Below are 20,649 nucleotides of genomic sequence, written 5' to 3' on the forward strand. Positions count from 1 at the left end.
ACATGCAATTGAAATGATTCAAAGTTCCTAATGTACTTACCTGCAATACCTTTCAAACAAGATATTACATGTTAAATTTGAACCTATGGTTCTTAAAATAAACTAAGAAAAGATATTTTTCTATACAAAACCTATTGGCTGGATTTGTCTCTGAGTGTGTGTACCTCATTTATTGTCTATGTGTATGTACAACAAATGCTTAACACTACTCCTTGGATAAGCCTACTGCTCGACCACACTACCACAAAATAGAGCATTAGTATTATCTCTTTTTACCACTATTTTACCTCTAAGGGGAACCCTTGGACTCTGTGCATGCTATTCCTTACTTTGAAATAGCACATACAGAGCCAACTTCCTACAGGCACTATTACTATAATACACAACTCCTACCTCACCCTCTGCGGGAAAAACAATCTAAGATGGAGTCGACGCCCATGCGCAATGGAGCCGAAATGGGAGGAGTCCCCCGATCTCGTGACTCGAAAAGACTTCTTCGAAGAAAAACAACTCGTAACACTCCGAGCCCAACACTAGATGGCGGGATGTGCACAGCATGTGAATCTGCAGCGACTAATGCCTCGAACAGATGTACACTGAGTAAGTGACATTTTCCATATATCACACAGTAGTAATTAGGAACTAGCATAGAAAACAACAAGCATTGGCAAGAATTATAGAAAATAGCTAGGGGAGGGTCAAACCATATACTAAAATAGCGGAATACGAAGTGAAGTCCCCCCACCCAAGGAGAGAGAGTAGTTAGAGGGGAGCTGGGAGAACTCGGGACCCCAAGAGGATAATACTAATGCTCTCTTTATGGTAGTGTGGTCGAGCATATAGGCTTATCAGAGGGTAGTGTAAAGCATTTGTTGTACACACACAGACAATAGAAGAAGCACATACTCAATGACTTAACTCCAGACCAGTGGTTTTTATATTGAAAAAATATAGTTTCTTAATTTATTTTTAGAACCACAAGATTCAAGTTGCAGGTAAGTACCTTAAAAGTTTCGTTTTTCACACAGGTATCAGCAGTACTTTGTTTGAAATAGGTAAGTAATACAGTTTCTGAATTATCGGCAAATAGCTATTTTAAAAATGGACACTGCATTTTTCAAACAGTTCCTAGGGGAAGACAAGTTAGAGCTGTTCACAGGTAAGTAAATCACTCAGTCTCAGTCTCTGGGCTTTAGAAATTCCACCGGGTGGGGCGTTGGATATCTTCGTCTGGAGCTCGCAGCCAGGGGGATCCTCGGTATTACCCCTGCAGGTGTCGTAGTGGAGAGGTCAACCCAGGGTGGGCACTTGCTCACAATCGCCTGGGGATCCTCTCTTGCTTTGTGGACCTCCTGGACACGGGCCATGGGCGTCTGGTGCACAGGGATCAAGACTTGCGCACCTGGAGTGAGGTGAGAGTCCTTAGTTGTAGGTTTCTTCAGACAGAGCTGCTGTCCTTGGTAGGTCTTGGTCCTTTCGGGTGCAGGGCAGTCCTCTGGAGCTGAACTTTTTGCAGGTTCTTTGAAGCAGGAGACAGGCCGGTAGGGCTGGGGCCAAAGCAGTTGTTGTCTTCCTTCTTCCCTGCTGGGAGTTGCAGCTTAGCAGTACTTGTAGGTCGCCAGGAATCTGGTGAGTGGGGTTCAGGGAAGCCCTTAAATACAAGATTTAGGGGTGCTAAATGGGTCAGAGGACAGTAGCCAATGGCTACTGTCCCTGAGGGTGGCTACAACCTCCTTGTGTCCACTCCCTTTGGGGAGGGGGGCACATTCCTATCCCTATTGGTTCCTGTCCTCCAAACCAAGATGGAGGATTCTGCAGGGAAGGGGTCACTTAAGCTCTGGACACCTTAGGGGTGGTCCCAGCTGATGTGGTCACTCCTCCTTGTTTTTCTTAAGTTTCCCGCCGAACTGCCCGCCAAAAGTGGGGGCTTGTCCTGGGGCGGGCATCTCCACTAGCTTGAGTGCCCTAGGGCACTGTAACACAAAGCCTGAGCCTTTGAGGCTCACCGCCAGGTGTTAAAGTTCCTGCAGGAGGGAGGTGTGAAGCACCTCCACCCAGTGTAGGCATTGTTTCTGGCCTCAGAGGGCTCAAAGGCCCTCACCCCATGGGGTCAGAAACTAGTTTGCTTTTGGCAGGCTGGCACAGACCAGTCAGTCCTACACTAGAGGATTGGGTAAAATACAAGGGGCATCTATCTCTAAGATGCCCTCTGTGTGCATTTTTTAAATAAATCCCACACTGGCATCAGTGGGGGTTTATTGTGCAGAGAAGTTTCATACCAAACTTCCAAGTATTCAGTATAGCCATTATGGAACTGTGAAGGTCGTTTTGACAAACTCCCAGACCATATACCTAAAATGGGCACACTGCACTTACAATGTCTAAGAATGTACTTAGACACTGTTGGGGCATATTGCTCATGCCACTATGCCCTCATCTGTGGTATAGTGCATCCTACATTGGGGCTGTAAGGCCTGCTAGAGGGGTGACTTATCTATGCCACAGGCAGTGTTTTGTGGGCATGGCACCCTGAGGGGGATGCCATGTCTACTTTGCCTTTTTCTCCCCACCAACACACACAATCTGCGATGGCAGTGTGCATGTGTTTGAGGGGTCCCTTAAGGTGGCATAACACATGCTGCAGCCCTTAGGGACTCTCCCTGGTCACAGGGCCCTTGGCACTACTGGTACATTTTACAAGGGACTTATCTGTGTGCCAGAGGTGTGCCAATTGTGGAAACAATAGTACATTTTTAATAAAAGAACACTGGTGCTGGGGCCTGGTTACCAGGATCCCAGTATACTCTGTCAACTCAGCCTCTTATCAGGCAAAAAGATGGGGGGGGTAACTGCAACAAGTGGCAGTGTCCTACACTTAGTGACCCCCAGAGATCAGAAGAGCAGAGGTAAGTACCTGATCTTCCCAAGGACTAACAAGAGGACTTAGAAAATGGATTGTGCAAGAACAGGACCAGACCAGAGGAACCCAAAGGGGATTCTGGAAGAAGAGTGTGGCGTTGTTGTAGGTGCCTGCAGATGCATGGGAGTGACTCCTTCATTCCAAGGGAAATTTCTTCTTGCTTCTTGGTGCAGCTGAAGTCTTGCCAACCCCAGAGGATGCACAGTCGGGGAAATGTTTCAGTTGCTGGAAGAAGCCGGGGAAACAATGTTGCAAGGTCGTCTTGGGAGTTGCAGTCTTTTCAGTTCCTGAAGTGTCCAGTTGCGGTTCCGGTGGCCAGGAGCAGAAGTTGACAATGCAGAGGAGTATTGGTGGAGTCTTGCATGGCGGATCTGGGGACTTACCTCAAGGGAGTGTGAAAATAGCCCTAAAAGGGGGTTTGTTCACTTTGCATGGTGACCACCTATCAACGGGGGTCACTGATGTCACCTGCTTGACCTGGCCACTCAGATGCTCCCAGGGGCCTCTGCACAGCTTAGTTTCAAGATGCTTGAATCGAGTGGCCACCTGAAGGAGCTTTGGGCACCACTCCTGGGGTGGTGATGGATAGGGGAGTAGTTACTCCCCTTTCCTTTGTCCAGTTTTGCGCCAGACAGGTACTGGGGGTTCCTGGACTGGTGCCAACTGGTTAATTCAGGAGGGCCCCAAATATGCCCTTCAAAGCAAACTAGTGGCTTGGGGAGGCTAACCTTTCCAAGCCTTGTAACACCCATTTCCAAGGGAGATGGTGTTGCCTCCCCCCTCCCAGAAGGAGATCCTTTGTTCTGCCTTCCCCTGATTGAGCTGGTCAAGAAGCAGGAGGGCAGAAACCTGTCTGAGGGGCTGCAGCAGCTTGAGCTGTCCGCAATCCCCAGAAGACTGATAGGAGCAATACTGGGGGATTCCCTAAGGAGCCCCCTGAGTGCATGGAATCATACAACCAATACTGGCAACAGTATTGGGTTATGATTCACACATGTTTGACCCCAGAATGCCCAGGTTTGGAGTTACCATTATGTAGCTGGACCACAAGTACTGACTTGTGGCCAGTACATCGGTAAAATGGCTTCCCCACACTTAACGAATTCCAGTGCATTGGAACTGGAGTTCGTAGGGGCTCCTCTGCTCATGCAGGGGAGCCCTACAACACAGGGACCTGAACCCTGCCATTTGGGCTGGATGGGCCTACCATAGGGGTGACTTACACTGATCTGGTGGAGTGACCTGTGGTGAAAAGGGTGCATGCAGCTTTTTTGAGGCAGGCTGCAATGGCAGGCCTGCAGGCACATTTTGCATGGGCTCCCATGCGTGGAATAACAAATGCTGCAACCCATTGGGGATCCCTGGTGTCCTACTGCCCTGAGTACTTAAGTACCATATAGTAGGGACTTATAAGAGGACACCAATATGCCAATTGCGGACTGCACAAAGATCTAAGGTGACCAAATTTGGAGGGAGAAAGCACAATCCCTGGGGTCCTGGTTAGCAGGATCCCAGTGAAAACAGTCTAAGCACACTAATAGCTGCCAAAAAGAGGGTACTTTCCTACAACACAAACCTAGGGGGTTAGAGCACATACACTGGGCCTAGACATCAGGGCCCAGTGCACTACAAAGTCAGTAAACCAGCAGCATCAGTCCAAAAATGTGGTGAGTGATCATGCAAAAAGAAATCCTTTCCTGCAATAGGAGTGTGTGTGGAGGTTGCAGAAGGAACCTTGGTCTGATTTCTTGAAGTGCTCATTGCATTTAGTACAGTTCCTTAAAGGCGATCTGGTGTGAAACTGGGAGCTGGTAGAGCTTCAGGATTTGCAATGTGATTTTTGGGTTTAAGATGCAAACGTTTGTTGAGTTTTGACCTATTATAATTTGGGAGGACTTACTGAGCGCCTAGGTAAAGCTAATTGACAGTCTTGTTGAGAGAGTAGATGGCCAGTTCTAACATACCTTTTTAGGAAAAGCCTTGATTGGAGAAAATTAGTCCAAGGATTCTGAGCAGTGTGATAATAGATTTTATTATGGTGCTTGGGTCCCAAAGTTAGGTCATGTCCAGGAGGGTTCCTAGGTTTTTCTTTTTACTATGTCTGTTTAAGGGTTCGTGTGTCCAAGTTCTGCAGGCCAATACTGGATGTCCTAAAACGTCATCCAATTTCTGCATCTGAGCCTTTCTGGTTTTTTTTCTGATGGAGTTTAAAGTAGTTAGCAGTGACCTAATTTTGACCGCAATTAAGCAAAGTTTGAATATTAATATTATCTAGTGGAAGGCTGAAGTGCATCACCCTCTCATTTTAGATAACATTTTTTTACTCCTTTGCCCATTGTCACCCTGCCTCAGTGTTTTGTTATCCATTTCTCAATTTATCCTTACCTCGTCCCTAGACATAGATGACTTCATCGTAGATGACGACGGACAACCTCTGAAGAAGCAAAAGTGGAGAAAGAAGATCCAAGGATATACTGACACGTAAGTGCTTCAGATATTGATTAGATCGTTTCAGCCTGGTAAACTTGAAATCACTAACAGACATACAGCACTAGCCAGTTTCTTATTGTTGAGGTTGTCTGCAACTGAAGAGCATTGCTTTTGCATTGTGTTTTTGTATTAAATTCTTGACGGTGAACAAGACTTGAAGCACCAAGAGTTTAAATGTTTTTCCAAAGTGAAGCTTTTCTGGGTGATGTGCATTATTTCGCTCTTTTGTGGTTGGGTCTGGAATTGTCTCTGTAGATTTTTAAAAAAAATTCTCTATTTCTTTCTTCGTGTTGTTGACATTTGGTGCCATGTCCTTCTCTTGTGATGTTAGATTGTGCCCCAGAACCCCCTCAGCATGGTCTGTCTTAAGATTTTTTTTTTCGTCCTGCCATTGGGTCTGGAAACAAAGCCTGAGCTCAGGAGCTGTAGAAGTAGTGAAGGTTTGATCTATCCAGAAAACATGTGTAGGAAAGTACACTCTTTCTTGGCATGGTTACCTCATTTTCTGCCTGTTGTCAGTATGTTTGACTGTGTCTGCTGGGTTCCTGCTAACCAGGACCGGAGTCGTTTTGCTCTCTCCTCAAAGTTGTACCCTTTTCTTCCCACAATTGGCATACTGCCCCCCCCCCCCCCCCCCCCCCCCCCCCCCCCCCCCCCCCCCATGTAAGTCCCTAGTATATGGTACCGAGGACATTGGGGTCCCAGGGGGATCCCTGTGGACTGCAGCAGTTTTTCTACCACCCATAGGGAGCCCATGTAAAGGGTTTGCAGGCCTGCCATTGCACCAGGTCACTATAAGTCACCCCATGGTAGGCCCTCTCAGCTCGGAGAGCAGGATGCAGGTACCTGTGTGTGAGGGCACCCCTGCACTAGCAGAGGTGTCCCCACAAACTCCAGATCCATTTTACGCGACTTTGTTAGTGCGGGGGACGACATTTTACACGTGTACTCGACATTGGTAAATACCTATGTCCAGCTACATAATGGTAACTCAGAACCCTGGCATGCTTGAAATCAAACATATTGGAATCATACCCCAATACTGTTGCAAGTTTTGGAATTATGATTCCATGCACTCTGGGGGTTCCAATGAAGACCTCCAGCATTGCCACTACCAGTCTTATGGGGTTTTCTGGGCAGCCCAGGTGCTGCCACCCCTCAGACAGGTTTCTGCTCTCCTGCTGCTTGATCTGATCAAGCCCAGGAAGGCAGAACAAAGGGTTTTCTTTGGGAGAGGGAGGTAACACCCTCTCAGTTTGGAAATATGTGTGACTGGCTTGGGAGGAGTAGCCTCCCCAAGCCACTGGTTTGCTCTGAAGGGCACATTTGGTGCCCTCCGATAAACCAGTTCACACAGGCTCAGGGACCCCCAGTCCCTGCTCTGGCACAAAACTGGACATTGGAAAGGGGAGTGACCACTCTACTGTCCATCAACTCCCCGGGGGGGGGGGGCCCTCAGAGTTCCTTCAAAGGGTCCCTGCCATCTTGTTTCCAAGGTTGGCAGGGAACTCTGGGGGCATCTGAGTGGCCAGGCCAGGCAGGTGACCTCAGAGCACCCTCCTGTTAGGTGTTTACCTGGTTAGGTGGTCAATCCCCCCCACTTTCAGGACTATAGAGGGTCTCTCTCTTGGGTAGGTCCTCCGATTCAGCTTGCAATATTCTAGAAGTCCTCCTCTGCTTAGACTTCTGGCCACTGGAACCGCGACTGGACCCTCCAGGAACCGACAAACGCTGCTACAACAAAGAAGACCATTCTGCAACTTTGTTTCCACGTCTCCTGTCAGCTTTGCAACATTTTCCCGTCCATGCATTCTCAGAAAACTGCAACTCTTCATCCTGCACAAGAAGAGGAACGAATCTCCCTTGGAGTGAAGGAGTCCCTTCCCTGCAACCGCAGGCACCTACAACATGCGATGACCGGCTGCGTGGATCCTCTCTTCTGCTGAGCTGCTTAGATCCTGCATCACAGTTGGTGGTCCGGAGTAGTCCTCTTGGCCCTCTCTGCAAGCTTTCCAACTTTGGTGGAGGTAAGCCGTTGCCTTCCCACACAGCGCAGTACCCCTGTGGCACTGCATGTCTTGCTGCTGCCAAGGCTTGTTTGCATCTCCTCCAAGGGATCTTCAGGTGACGTGTAGCTCCAGCCCCCAGCACTCCATCCTGCAAAGCACAGCCTCCTGCGTGGTTCTCCTTCAGCTCGGGATCTTCTTTCGGAGTGCTGCGTGGGCTTCTGCTGCAACTCCAATGTCCCCGTCCTGTGGGTGCTGTCTCTGCTCCTGTCAACTCTGTGACGCTGAAAGTCCTCTGTAGCTCCCCCTCCTGGGTTTAGTCCTCCTGGGCCTTGCTGGTCCCTGGCAGCACCTTTTTTCCACTAACTGCGAGTTTACCTTTGCCGATAGGTGTTGGTGCAGGAATTCCACCAACAAACCTTGGCAATCTTCCTTCCAGCGTGGGGCTTCATCTGCATCCATCAGGAACTCTTCTCCGGCTCAAGGGCTGCAACCTGTTCTTTATCACAGTCGACCAACTCCTGCATCCACAACCGGGTGGGTAGTACCTCCTACTCCTCCAGGGCTCCACTGTGACTCTTGCTCTTGGTCCCCTCTCTCCACAGGGCTTCTTTCTTCTGGAATCCACCACTGGTTTTCTTGCAGACATGCCTGTGTCTTCTTTTTCTTCTTTTCCTCCATTTGGGTGGTTTGGGGAAAATCCAGTGTTTTACTCCTGCATTTCTGGGCGGGGGGGTGGTACTGTTCTTCTTACCTCTGTGGTTTTCTAGTACTCCCAGCTCCCCTCTACACATTTTACTTATTTAGGTGGGGGTTCCTTGTTCGCCTTCCATTTTTTTTTTTAGTATATGGTTTGTGCTCCCCCTAGGGTCACTATTGGTTATTGCTAATTGTGCTGTTTTCTAACCTTTTCTATGCCTGTTTCTGATAACCTGTATATATATTATAGGAAGTTGGCTCTGTATGCACTATTTCAAAGTAAGGAATAGTATGCACAGAATCCAAGGGTTCCCCTTAGAGGTAAGATAGTGACAAAAAGAGATAATTCTAATGCTCTATTTTGTGGTAATGTGGTCGAGCAGTAGGCTTATCAAAGGAGTAGTGTTAAGCATTTGTTGTATACACACAGGCAATAAATGAGGAACACACACTCGGAGACAATTCCAGGCCAATAGGTATTTGTATAGAAAAATATTTTTTCTTAGTTTATTTTAAGAACCACTGGTTCAAGATTTACATGTAATACTTCAAATGAAAGGTATTTCAGGTAGGTACTTTAGGAACTTTGAATTAGCAAAATAGCATATACAGTTTTCACATAAATCACATATAGCTATTTTAAAACTAGACACTGTGCAATTTTCAACAGTTCCTGGGTGAGGTAAGTGTTTGTTAGTTTTTGCAGGTAAGTAAACCACCTACGGGGTTCAAGTTTGGGTCCAAGGTAGCCCACCGTTGGGGGTTTAGAGCAACCCCAAAGTTACCACACCAGCAGCTCAGGGCCGGTCAGGTGCAGAGGTCAAAGTGGTGCCCAAAACGCATAGGCTTCAATGGAGAAGGGGGTGCCCCGGCTCCAGTCTGCCATCAGGTAAGTACCTGCGTCTTCGGAGGGCAGACCAGGGGGGTTTTGTAGGGCACCGGGAGGGACACAAGTCAGCACAAAAAGTACACCCTCAGCGGCACGGGGGCGGCCAGGTGCAGTGTGCAAACAAGCGTCGGGTTTTCAATAGAAAGCAATGGGAGACCAAGGGGTCTCTTCGGGGGGGGGGGGGAAGCTCCTCGGGGTAGCCACCACCTGGGCAAGGGAGAGGGCCACCTGGGGGTCGCTCCTGCACTGGAGGTCGGATACTTCAGGTCCTGGGGGCTGCGAGTGCAGTGTCCTTACCAGGCGTCGGGTTCTTAGAAGCAGGCAGTCGCGGTCAGGGGGAGCCTCGGGATTCCCTCTGCAGGTGTCGCTGTGGGGGCTCAGGGGGGTCAACTCTGGCTACTCACGGTCTCGCAGTTGCCGGGGAGTCCTCCCTGAAGTGATTGTTCTCCACAAGTCGAGCCTGGGGCGTCGGGTGCAGAGTGCAAACTCTCACGCTTCCGGCGGGAAACACGAGTTGTTTCAAAGTTATTTCTTTGTTGCAAAGTTGCCGTCTTTGGTGAACAGAGCCGCTGTCCTCAGGAGTTCTTGGTCCTTCTAGATGCAGGGCAGTCCTCTGAGGCTTCAGAGGTTGCTGGTCCCTGTGGAAAGCGTCGCTGGAGCAGTGTCTTTAGAAGTGGGGAGACAGGCCGGTAGAGCTGGTGTCAAAGCAGTTGGTGTCTCCGTCTTCTTTGCAGGGGTTTTCAGCTCAGCAGTCCTCTTCTTCTTAGGTTGCAGGAATCTGAGTTCCTAGGTTCTGGGGAGCCCCTAAATACTAAATTTAGGGATGTGTTTAGGTCTGGGGGGTTAGTAGCCAATGGCTACTAGCCCTGAGGGTGGCTACACCCTCCTTGTGCCTCCTCCATGAGGGGAGGGGGGCACATCCCTACTCCTATTGGGGGAATCCTCCATCTGCAAGATGCAGGATTTCTAAAAGTCAGTGTCACCTCAGGACACCTTAGGGGCTGTCCTGACTGGCCAGTGACTCCTCCTTGTTTTTCTCATTATCTCCTCTGGCCTTGCCACCAAAAGGTGTTACAGTTCCTGCAGGGGGAGGTGTGAAGCACCTCCACCCAGTACAGGCTGTGTTACTAGCCACAGAGTGACAAAGGCACTCTCCCCATGTGGCCAGCAACATGTCTGGTGTGTGGCAGGCTGCTAAAACTAGTCAGCCTACACGGGTATTCGGTTAAGGTTTCAGGGGGCACCTCTAAGGTGCCCTCTGGGGTGTATGTTACAATAAAATGTACACTGGCATCAGTGTGCATTTATTGTGCTGAGAAGTTTGATACCAAACTTCACAGTTTTCAGTGTAGCCGTTATGGTGCTGTGGAGTTTGTTTTTTACAGACTCCCAGACCATATACTCTTATGGCTACCCTGCACTTACAATGTCTAAGGTTTTGCTTAGACACTATAGGGGCATAGTGCTCATGCACTTATGCCCTCACCTGTGGTATAGTGCACCCTGCCTTAGGGCTGTAAGGCCTGCTAGAGGGGTGACTTATCTATACCTGTAGGCAGTGTGAGGTTGGCATGGCACCCTGAGGGGAGTGCCATGTCGACTTACTTGTTTTGTCCTCACCAGCACACACAAGCTGGCAAGCAGTGTGTCTGTGCTGAGTGAGGGGTCCCCAGGGTGGCATAAGATATGCTGCAGCCCTTAGAGACCTTCCCTGGCATCAGGGCCCTTGGTACCAGGGGTACCAGTTACAAGGGACTTACCTGGATGCCAGGGTGTGCCAATTGTGGAAACAAAAGTACAGGTTAGGGAAAGAACACTGGTGCTGGGGCCTGGTTAGCAGTCCTCAGCACACTTTCAAATCAAAAGTTAGCATCAGCAAAGGCAACAAGTCAGGGGGTAACCATGCCAAGGATGCATTTCCTTACATATATTTAGTGTAATACTTAACTCTTAAGGGTGGGTTACCTGTCTTTTTGGAACAAATCACCACAAAATACTAAAGTACCTTTATTTTTCTACAACTGCGTGTTACCTTTCATGTGTGCAAGTGCTGTGTGACTACTGTGGTGTTGCATGAGCTTTGCATGTCTCCTAGATAAGCCTTGGCTGCTCATCCGCAGCTCTCGCTTGAGTGACTGGTTTCGAGACACTGTCTACACTTTACTAAGAGGGGATACCTGGACCTGGTTAAGGGTGTAAGTTCCATAGGTACCCACCACACACCAGGCCAGCTTCGTACAACATGTAAAAAGAAGTGAAAAGACAGGAAAGAAAACAAAGGATCTGTAACACAAGTCAAGAAAAGTGAAAAAGACAGCAGGAAAACAATTTCAGGGTTTATTGACATTGTGAGGGCCCCCTAACCCCACACCCCCTCACCCCTAGAACAGTTTGGGTCACAGTATGCTTAACCAGAGCTGAAGCATCAAAGATGGGGCATATCCCCTTTAGGTTCTCCCCAAAATACCACCACAGGTTTCCCAGAAATACAGCTAGAAGTTGTGTAACATTTTGTGTGCTGAATGATCACTGCTTGGACGGGTGCGACATGCGTACAGAGTTCCTGCTGAGTGACCTTGGAGAAATAGTGTTACATGACCCATTTACAGCATACACTATCCTCCCTTAAAGAGTTGGTGCTGTCCAGTGACAAGGAGAACTTTGAGTTAACATGGGTTGTGCGTGGGCAAGGATCCAACACTGAAAAGTTGGTCGTCGAGGCCGAAAATGAGATGGCATTAAGAAGGACACCAAAGGAAAGAGAGCATAAGAGCCACCAAGTGAGAAAGCAAGAGTTCAGCAGGATTGAGTTGCCACTCTTACTCCAAGTCCTCCATGACAAAACGATCAGTAATCTTAGGGCAGTGAAAGCACAAGGAGCCCCATGGGTCAAAGGTAAGACACTATTGGTGGCAAACAATCGTAGCCAGCCTGGACTTAGACAGGGGATCTGAACAGAAAAGAAAGCATTCGGTGTTGAGAAGCAAACATGCCATCTCAAGGCAGAGATGAAAGCACTGATATAAAAGGAGTTCATCAAGGGGCTCTGAGCCCGCTTGGGGACATAAAGCGAAAGAGCCAAGAGGATGAGCAAGTCGAATTGGAACCTCCCAACAAAGCCAGATTCTCAAGAGAAGGAAGAAGTGCTCTTTCACAAAGGGGAGTGCCATGAGGAAGGTCTGTTTTAGCACGGCCCCTTTCGAGACCCAGAAGCATCACAGAAGGATAGACCCAGATTCACCGAGGGATGGAGTGGACATATACCCCTCTAGGCACTCACCCTCTGATATTCAGTAAGTGACGTATGTATAGTACCATATGGTCATCAATACATATTCAAGCTAACACAGAAGCGCAGATGGGAGAGAATACTAAAATGATGTTCACAAATACACACCCATTTTAACCCAGACTCCCGAGCTGAAAGAATGCTGATACTGAGTCTATTCACAGCATTTAAATACTGAAAATGCTAAACAAAATGAATACTTCCCTTTAGCAGTAACTTTGCAGGTAGAAGAATTGTCTGATTCGAATGTGACCCTTTTGTCTTCCCAGGAGATTTTAAACTGTGAGGAGGTGTCTTTGTGCACAAAGAAATAAGACTCCCCAGTAATAGTAAAAGTGCTGGGGAGAAGGGAGGTTGGCAAAAAAAGAAAATCTTAAGGTTGTGGCCACACAGAGGAGCCACTCAGGGCTTAGATCTGATGTCACAAGAGGAGGGTAATGGTACTAGCTGGTCGACACCCACTAGAAAGGGGAAAACAAGAATGCAAATAGACTATTCCAGACCAAACCTGTAGGTGTCGGAATAATGTACATCATGTGAATATAGAAAATTCTTCAAGCTGCAAAACTGCTCCCGCAGGTATGTAACTGTTTCATTGTTATTCAATTGCGTGCTGGTTGAGTGGTATTCTAACTAAAAATAAATTGAGTGTCCAATTTTCTATATGCAGATGGATCATTAATATCTAAAATTTGACACGAGTTAACACAGGCTGGTCTAGTGGATATGCTGTTTGCTGTGAAACGATTGTCTGTTCTAATGCCAGCTTCCCCACTTTACCTCATTTTGTGATGCTTGACAAATCGTTATCCCTTTTTTGTATTGTAGCTAAAACTCCAACAGAATATTATTTTATATGACAGGAGTTGGGTGTATTAGAAGATTAGAAACAAGTCTACCCCTGTATCAAGCACTCTAACTGACAGTTAAATGTGTGTCTCAATTGTTTTTTAAGAGCCTTGCAAGAAGCTCAGGAGATTTTTGGTGTTGACTTTGACTTTGATGAGTTTGGAAAGTACAATGAGGATGAGGAGGAAGAGGTTGAGGAAGACTATGGATTTGAGGAGGAAGATGCTGAAGGAGAAACGCGAGTCCGACCAAAGAAGACAGCCAAGAAACGGGTGACCAGTCGCAGCATCTTTGAGATATACGAGCCCAGCGAGCTGGAGAGCAGCCATTTAACTGACCAGGACAATGAGATACGGTCCACAGACATGCCTGAGAGATTTCAGGTATGAGATCTTGGTCTTTGTGAGATTGAGATGTGAGATGGGGATTTTGTAAGCCACACACTTGAGACCATATATGGAGATAGTAATCATAGATGTAATTGTGCTTGTGGTTCAGAACATATGAAGTTGAGATGGGAACTCCCTGTACAGGCTGTGCTTTATGTGAGATGCCTTGTGGGGGAAGGCAGAACATGTCTCCATTGCCGAGGAGACAGTGCTGTCAGTGAATTCTGCATGGCCACTGCTCCAAGGGACAAAGGGACAACACTGCTTAGGGAAACCTTCTAAAGTGATCACTGACAAAGTATTTTGGGGTGCTGTATGAGGAATTCTCTCTAACGGGCAGGGGATAACAGTTAATAGGTTCATTTGATGGTCAGAAGCCATTTCTTAGCTGCTAGTGGGGAGAGTGCATGCTTGGTCATTTTTGTGGTACAAGAGATGACTATATCCAAGAGGAGTACTATGTTACATAAGTGACGTTACTGCTAGCATCCTACTTTATTGGAGAGCAGCTCTGTGCAATGATTGGGACAACACAGGTAAGTGACTGCATGGTTGGATTCTGCGGGAGACTACTAAACAAAAGACCATTGGGGTTCGCTGGGTTAGGAGGTAATGTATTTGTTGATATTGCTGCAAATAAAGTCTTCGATTGTGGTTCCTCTGTGTTATGGGTGGTATTACTGCTTTGAAGGCACTATGTGGGATGATGCTCTGAGTAAAAACAAAGAGACATGGTGCTTTATGCTGTGGCATCATGGCAAGAGACACCAACAATAATATGGCTATGACCTAGCTAAGGGGAACTGGAGTACATGCTCAGAGATGATGAGATACAAGATTGTAAACCAAGCATTTGGTGGCAGTGCACTCAGTCCTATGACATCAAAAACCTTGCAGCAAGCTTTCTGTATTCTGCGATATCCTGGTGTATTATAACTTGGAAATCTACGAGTACTAGTGCAATTATTGTGAGAGATTCCTGTGGGATCCATGGCACAGGCATTGCTGGCACCCTGCAAACCAACAGTGATTTCTTTTGAGAAAATACAAATTGGGGATTGCTAGTGGGACAGTGCCCTTAAAGGAGGAGGAACACTGGAGAGAAAGAGAAAGCATGTTCAATGTAACTTTGTCCTCTCCCTTTGTTTTCCCTATAGCTTCGATCAATTCCTGTAAAGAGTGCTGAAGATGATGAACTTGAAGAAGAAGCTGACTGGATCTACCGAAATGTTTTTGCTACACCAACCATTTCTTCACAGGTATGAAAAATCTGAAAGTTTTAATTCTCTTGTCTGAATAAATATTTACCCCTTGTAATTCAGGGGGAAGCTGGTAGACATTAGATGGTAGGTGTAGGAAGGTGGCTCTGTATATACTGTCTCAGTGAGAGATAGTGTGCACAGAGTCCAATGGTTCCCCTTAGAGGTAAGATAGTGGCAAAAAGAGATAATTCTAATGCTCTGTTTTGTGGTAGTGTGGTCGAGCAGTAGGCTTATCAGAGGGTAGTGCCAAGCATCTGTTGTACACGCACAGGCAATAAATGAGTAACACACACTCAAAGACTTAGCTCCAGGCCAAAAGTTTTTATATAGAAAAATATATTTTCTTAATTTATTATAGAAAACAAGATTCAAGATTTGAAGTAAATACATAAAATGTAAGATATTCCACACAGGTAAGTAAGTAACTTTGAATTAGAGCAGTAACATACACAGTATAGGTTAAAATGGCAATAAGCTATTTTAAAAGCGGACACAGTGCAGAATTCAACAGTTCCTGGGGGAGGTAAGTAAGGTTAAGTTTCTGAGGTAAGTAAAGCACATACAAGTTCAGTTTCCTGGGCATAGACAGCCCACCGTTAGGGGTTCAAGGCAACCCCAAAGTCACCGCACCAGCAACACAGGGCCGGTCAGGTGCAGAGGTCAAAGGAGGGCCCAAAACACACAGGTGCCTATGGAGAACAGGGGTGCTCCGGTTCCGGTCTGCTGGCAGGTAAGTACCTGCGTCTTCGGAGGGCAGAGCAGGGGGTGTTTTGTAGAGCACGGGGGGCACAAGTAGGCACACAAAACACACCCTTAGCGGCACAGGGGCGGCCGGGTGCAGTGTGCTTAGCAGGCGTCGGGTTTTCAATAGAAGTCAATGGAGGGACCTGGGGGTCACTCTAGCGGTGCAGGCAGGGCACAGGGGGGCTTCTCGGGCCAGCCACCCGACTGGGCTAGGCAGAGGGTCGCCTGATGGTCACTTGTGCACTGGCGTTTGGTTCCTTTCGGTCCTGGGGGCTGCGGTTGCAGTGCTTGGTCCAGGCGTCGGGTTCTTTGTTCCAGGCATTTGCGGTCAGGGGGAGCCTCTGGATCCTCTCTGCATGCTTCGCTGTGAGGGTGCCAGGGGCTCGGCTCGGGTTACTCACAAGGTTGCAGTCGCCTGGGAGTCCTCTCTGCAGCATTGGTTCTCTGGAGCTCGAGCTGGGGTCGTCGGGTGCTGAGTGTGAAGCCTCACTCTTCCGGCGGGGAGAGTGAGTTCTTTAAAAGTTGCTTCTTTGTTGCAAAGTTGTTGCTGTTTTTGAACAGTGCCCCTGTTCTCAGGAGTTTCTTGGTCCTTCGGTTCAGGGCAGTCCTCTGAGGCTTCAGAGGTCACTGGTCCATGTTTGGATGCATCGCTGTGCAGGTTCTTTGAATCTGGAGACAGGCCGGTAGGGCTGGGGCCAACTCCATTGTCATCTCCGTCGTCTCTGCAGGGCTTTCAGGTCAGCAGTCCTTCTTTGTGTAGGTTGCAGGAATTTGATTTCCTGGGTTCAGGGTCGCCCTTAAATACTGAATTTAGGGGTGTGTTTAGGTCAGGAGGACAGGAGCCATTGGCTACTCTCCTGGAGGGTGGCTACACCCTCTTTGTGCCTCCTCCCTGAGGGGAGGGGGGGGGGCACATCCCTAATCCAATTGGGGGGAATCTTCCAATCTCAAGATGGAGGATTTCTAAAGGCAGGGGTCACCTCAGCTCAGGGCACCTTAGTGGCTGTCCTGACTGGTGGGTGACTCCTTCTTGTTTTTCTCATTATCCTCTCCTGCCTTGCCGGCAAAAGTGGGGGCAGTTGCCACAGGGGCGGGCATCTCCACTAGCTGGGATGCCCTGGGGTGCTGTAACAAAAGGGGTGAGCCTTTGCGGCTCACCGCCAGGTGTTACAGTTCCTGCAGGGGGAGGTGAGAAGCACCTCCACCCAGTACTGGCTTTGTTCCTGGTCACAGAGTGACAAAGGCACTCTCCCCATGTGGCCAGAAACTCATCTGGTTGTGGCAGGCTGGCAGAAACTGGTGAACCTAGCACTAGGAGTCGGACTGGTATTCAGGGGGCATCTCCAAGATGCCCTCTGGGAGTATTTTACAATAAATCCCACAATGGCATCAGTGTGCATTTATTGTGCTGAGAAGTTTGATACCAAACTTCCTAGATTTCAGTGTAGCCATTATGGAACTGTGTCAAAAACGAACTCCACAGCTCCATAATGGCTACACTGAATACTGGGAAGTTTAGTATCAAACTTCTCAGAATAATAAACCCACACTGATGCCAGTGTTGGATTTATTAAAAAATGCACACAGAGGGCATCTTAGAGATACCCCCTGTATTTAGATACCCCCTGTATTTTACCCAATTGTTCAGTGCAGGACTGACTGGTCTCTGCCAGCCTGCTGCTGAGAGATGAGTTTCTGACCCCATGCGGTGAGAGCCTTTGTGCTTTCTGAGGACAGAAACAAAGCCTGCTCTGGGTGGAGGTGCTTCACACCTCCCCCCTGCAGGAACTGTAACACCTAGCAGTGAGCTTCAAAGGCTCAAGCTTCATGTTACAATGCCCCAGGGCACTCCAGCTAGTGGAGATGCCCGCCTCCTGGACCCAGCCCCCACTTTTGGCGGCAAGTCCAGGAGAGATAATGAGAAAAACAAGGAGTCGTCACTGGCCAGTCAGGACAGCCCCTAAGGTGTCCTGAGCTGAGGTGACTCTGACTTTTAGAAATCCTCCATCTTGTAGAAGGAGGATTCCCCCAATAGGGATAGGATTGTGACCCCCTCCCCTTGGGAGGAGGCACAAAGAGGGTGTACCCACCCTCAGGGCTAGTAGCCATTGGCTACTAACCCCCAGACCTAAACATGCCCTTAAATTTAGTATTTAAGGGCTCCCCTGAACCTAAGAATTTAGATTCCTGAAACTACAAGACGAAGAGGACTGCTGAGCTGAAAAACCCCTGCAGAGGAAGAAAAGAAGACACCAACTGCTTTGGCCCCAGACTTACCGGCCTGTCTCCTGCCTTCCAAAGAAACCTGCTCCAGCGACGCTTTCCAAGGGACCAGCGACCTCTGAATCCTCTGAGGACTGCCCTGCTTCAAGAAAGACCAGAAACTCCCGAGGACAGCGGCACTGCTCCAAAAGAACTGCAACTTTGTTACAGAGGAGCAGATTTAAAGACCCCTGCAAATCCCCGCAAGAAGCGTGAGACTTGCAACACTGTACCCGGCGACCCCGACTCGACTGGTGGAGAATCAACACCTCAGGGAGGACCCTCCGGCGACGCCAAGACCGTGAGTAACCAAAGTTGTCCCCCCTGAGCCCCCACAGCGACGCCTGCAGAGGGAATCCCGAGGCTCCCCCTGACCGCGACTGCCTAAACTCTAGTTCCCGACGGCTGGAAAAGACCCTGCACCCGCAGCCCCCAGCACCTGAAGGAACGGAACTCCTGTGCAGGAGTGACCCCCAGGAGGCCCTCTCCCTTGCCCAGGTGGTGGCTACCCTGAGGAGCCCCCCCCCCCCCTTGCCTGCCTGCATCGCTGAAGAGACCCCTTGGTCTCCCATAGGAAACTATTGAAAACCCGACGCGTGTTTACACACTGCACCCGGCCACCCCCGCGCTGCTAAGGGTGTACTTTTTGTGCTGACTCGTGTCCCCCCCCCGGTGCCCTACAAAACCTCCCTGGTCTGCCCTCCGAAGACGCGGGTACTTACCTGCTGGCAGACTGGAACCGGGGCACCCCCTTCTCTCCATTGAAGCCTATGTGTTTTGGGCACCTCTTTGACCTCTGCACCTGACCGGCTCTGAGCTGCTGGTGTGGTGTCTTTGGGGTTGCTCTGAACCCCCAACGGTGGGCTACCTTGGACCAAAAACTGAAACCTGTAAGTGACTTACTTACCTGTGAAAACTAACATTACTTTACCTCCCCCAGGAACTGTGAAAATTGCACTGTGTCCACTTTTAAAACCGCTATTTGTGTTTTATGTGAAAAGTATAAATGCTAATGTAATGATTCAAAGTTCCTAAAGTACTTACCTGCAATACCTTTCAAATGAGATATTACATGTAGAATTTGAACCTGTGGTTCTTAAAATAAACTAAGAAAAGATATTTTTCTATAACAAAACCTATTGGCTGGATTTGTCTCTGAGTGTGTGTTCTTCATTTATTGCCTGGGTGTATGTACAACAAATGCTTAACACTACTCCTTTGATAAGCCTACTGCTCGACCACACTACCACAAAATAGAGCATTAGTATTATCTCTTTTTGCCACTATCTTACCTCTAAGGGGAACCCTTGGACTCTGTGTATGCTATTCCTTACTTTGAAATAGCACATACAGAGCCAACTTCCTACAGCTACCCTGCACTTACAATGTCTAAGGTTTTGCTTAGACACTGTAGGGGCATAGTGCTCATGCACCTATGCCCTCACCTATGGTATAGTGCACCCTCCCTGAGGGCTGTAAGGCCTGCTAGAGGGGTGACTTACCTATTCCACAGGCAGTGTGAGGTTGGCATGGCACTCTGTGGGGCGTGCCATGTCGACTTAGTCATTTTCTCCCCACCAGCACACACAGGCTGTGAGGCAGTGTGCATGTGCTGACTGAGCCCCAGGGTGGCATAAGACATGCTGCAGCCCTTAGAGACCTTCCCTGGCATCAGGGCCCTTGGTACCAGGGGTACCTTTTACAAGGGACTTATCTGTGTGCCAGGGCTGTGCCAATTGTGGGAACAAAGGTACAGTTTAGGGAAAGAACACTGGTGCTGGGGCCTGGTTATCAGGGTCCTAGCACACTTTCAAATCATAACTGGCATCAACAAAAGGCAAAACGTCAGGGGGTAACCATGCCAAGGAGGCATTTCCTTACAGTAGGCTTGCATGGGTGGCACGGAACCTAATGCAAACAAATAATAGGAATCCATCTCTGCCTCCCAATTGGGTTCCAAAACTACCTTTCCTGACCACTACTCACTGAATGATAGCCACTAGTCACCCTCTCTATACAGTGTATTGTGACTAACTGGTCCAGCACTAATCATGCTAGATTCTATGTTCACTTTTATACCCTCTTGTAGGAAGCTGGCACTGTATCTACTATATCAAAAGGAGATATGGTGTGTACAGAGTCGAGGGGTTCCCCGGAGGCTTAACAGAGGCTAAAGTAGATAATACTAATGCTCTCTTTTGATGCATTGTGGTCGAGCGGTTAGGCTTATCAGAGGGTAGTGCAAAGCATTTGTTGTACACACATGGGCAATAAATGAAGCACACACTCAATGACTAACTCCAGGCCAGTTGTTTTTATATAGCAAAAATATTTCTAGAACCACAAAATTAAGTTTACAGGTAAGTACATTTGCAAGTAAGTAGCAAGCAAATGTATCAACACCACTTTATTTCAGTTTGGTAGGTTAAACGGTTTTCAAATAAATAGCAATTCATCTGTTTTAAAAGTTGACTGCAATTTTCAAACAGTTCTGGGGGGAAGAAAAGTTAGTACAGTTTCAAGGTAAGTACAAGACTTACAGTTCCAGTCTCCAGTGGTTAGGATGTCCACAGGTTGGGGTTCAAGTTAACCCCAAACACCTATCACCAGCAACACGGGCCGGCTGGGTGCAGAAGTCAAAGTTGTTGCAAGATTTACAATGTGTTCCTATGGAGACAGGGGGCACTCTGATTCAGGCTGCTTGCAGGTAAATTACCTGCGTCTTCGGAGGCCAGACCTAGGGGGATTTTGGAGAGCACTGGGGTGGGAGGACCGGGTTGGGGGGGGTCGGAGATCGGCACCAAATCCACACTCCACGGTACAGGGGCAGCTGAGTGCAGGGTGCAAACC

At 48.3% G+C, this 20,649-nt stretch overlaps 1 protein-coding gene across 3 annotated transcripts in view; it reads left to right on the forward strand.

Moving 5' to 3' along the window:
- SUPT6H (SPT6 homolog, histone chaperone and transcription elongation factor) overlaps positions 1-20,649 on the forward strand; it is an 893,672-nt gene that overhangs the window by 120,381 nt on the left and 752,642 nt on the right. For all 3 annotated transcript variants that reach the window (XM_069226188.1, XM_069226189.1, XM_069226190.1), the window contains exons 6-8: positions 5,317-5,401; positions 13,249-13,525; positions 14,689-14,790. In XM_069226188.1, the coding sequence (XP_069082289.1) occupies positions 5,317-5,401; positions 13,249-13,525; positions 14,689-14,790 (464 nt within the window). The remainder of the gene's footprint in view (positions 1-5,316; positions 5,402-13,248; positions 13,526-14,688; positions 14,791-20,649) is intronic.

This window comes from Pleurodeles waltl, chromosome 3_1 (assembly GCF_031143425.1).
Source record: "Pleurodeles waltl isolate 20211129_DDA chromosome 3_1, aPleWal1.hap1.20221129, whole genome shotgun sequence".
Classification (NCBI taxonomy): Eukaryota; Metazoa; Chordata; class Amphibia; order Caudata; family Salamandridae; genus Pleurodeles; species Pleurodeles waltl.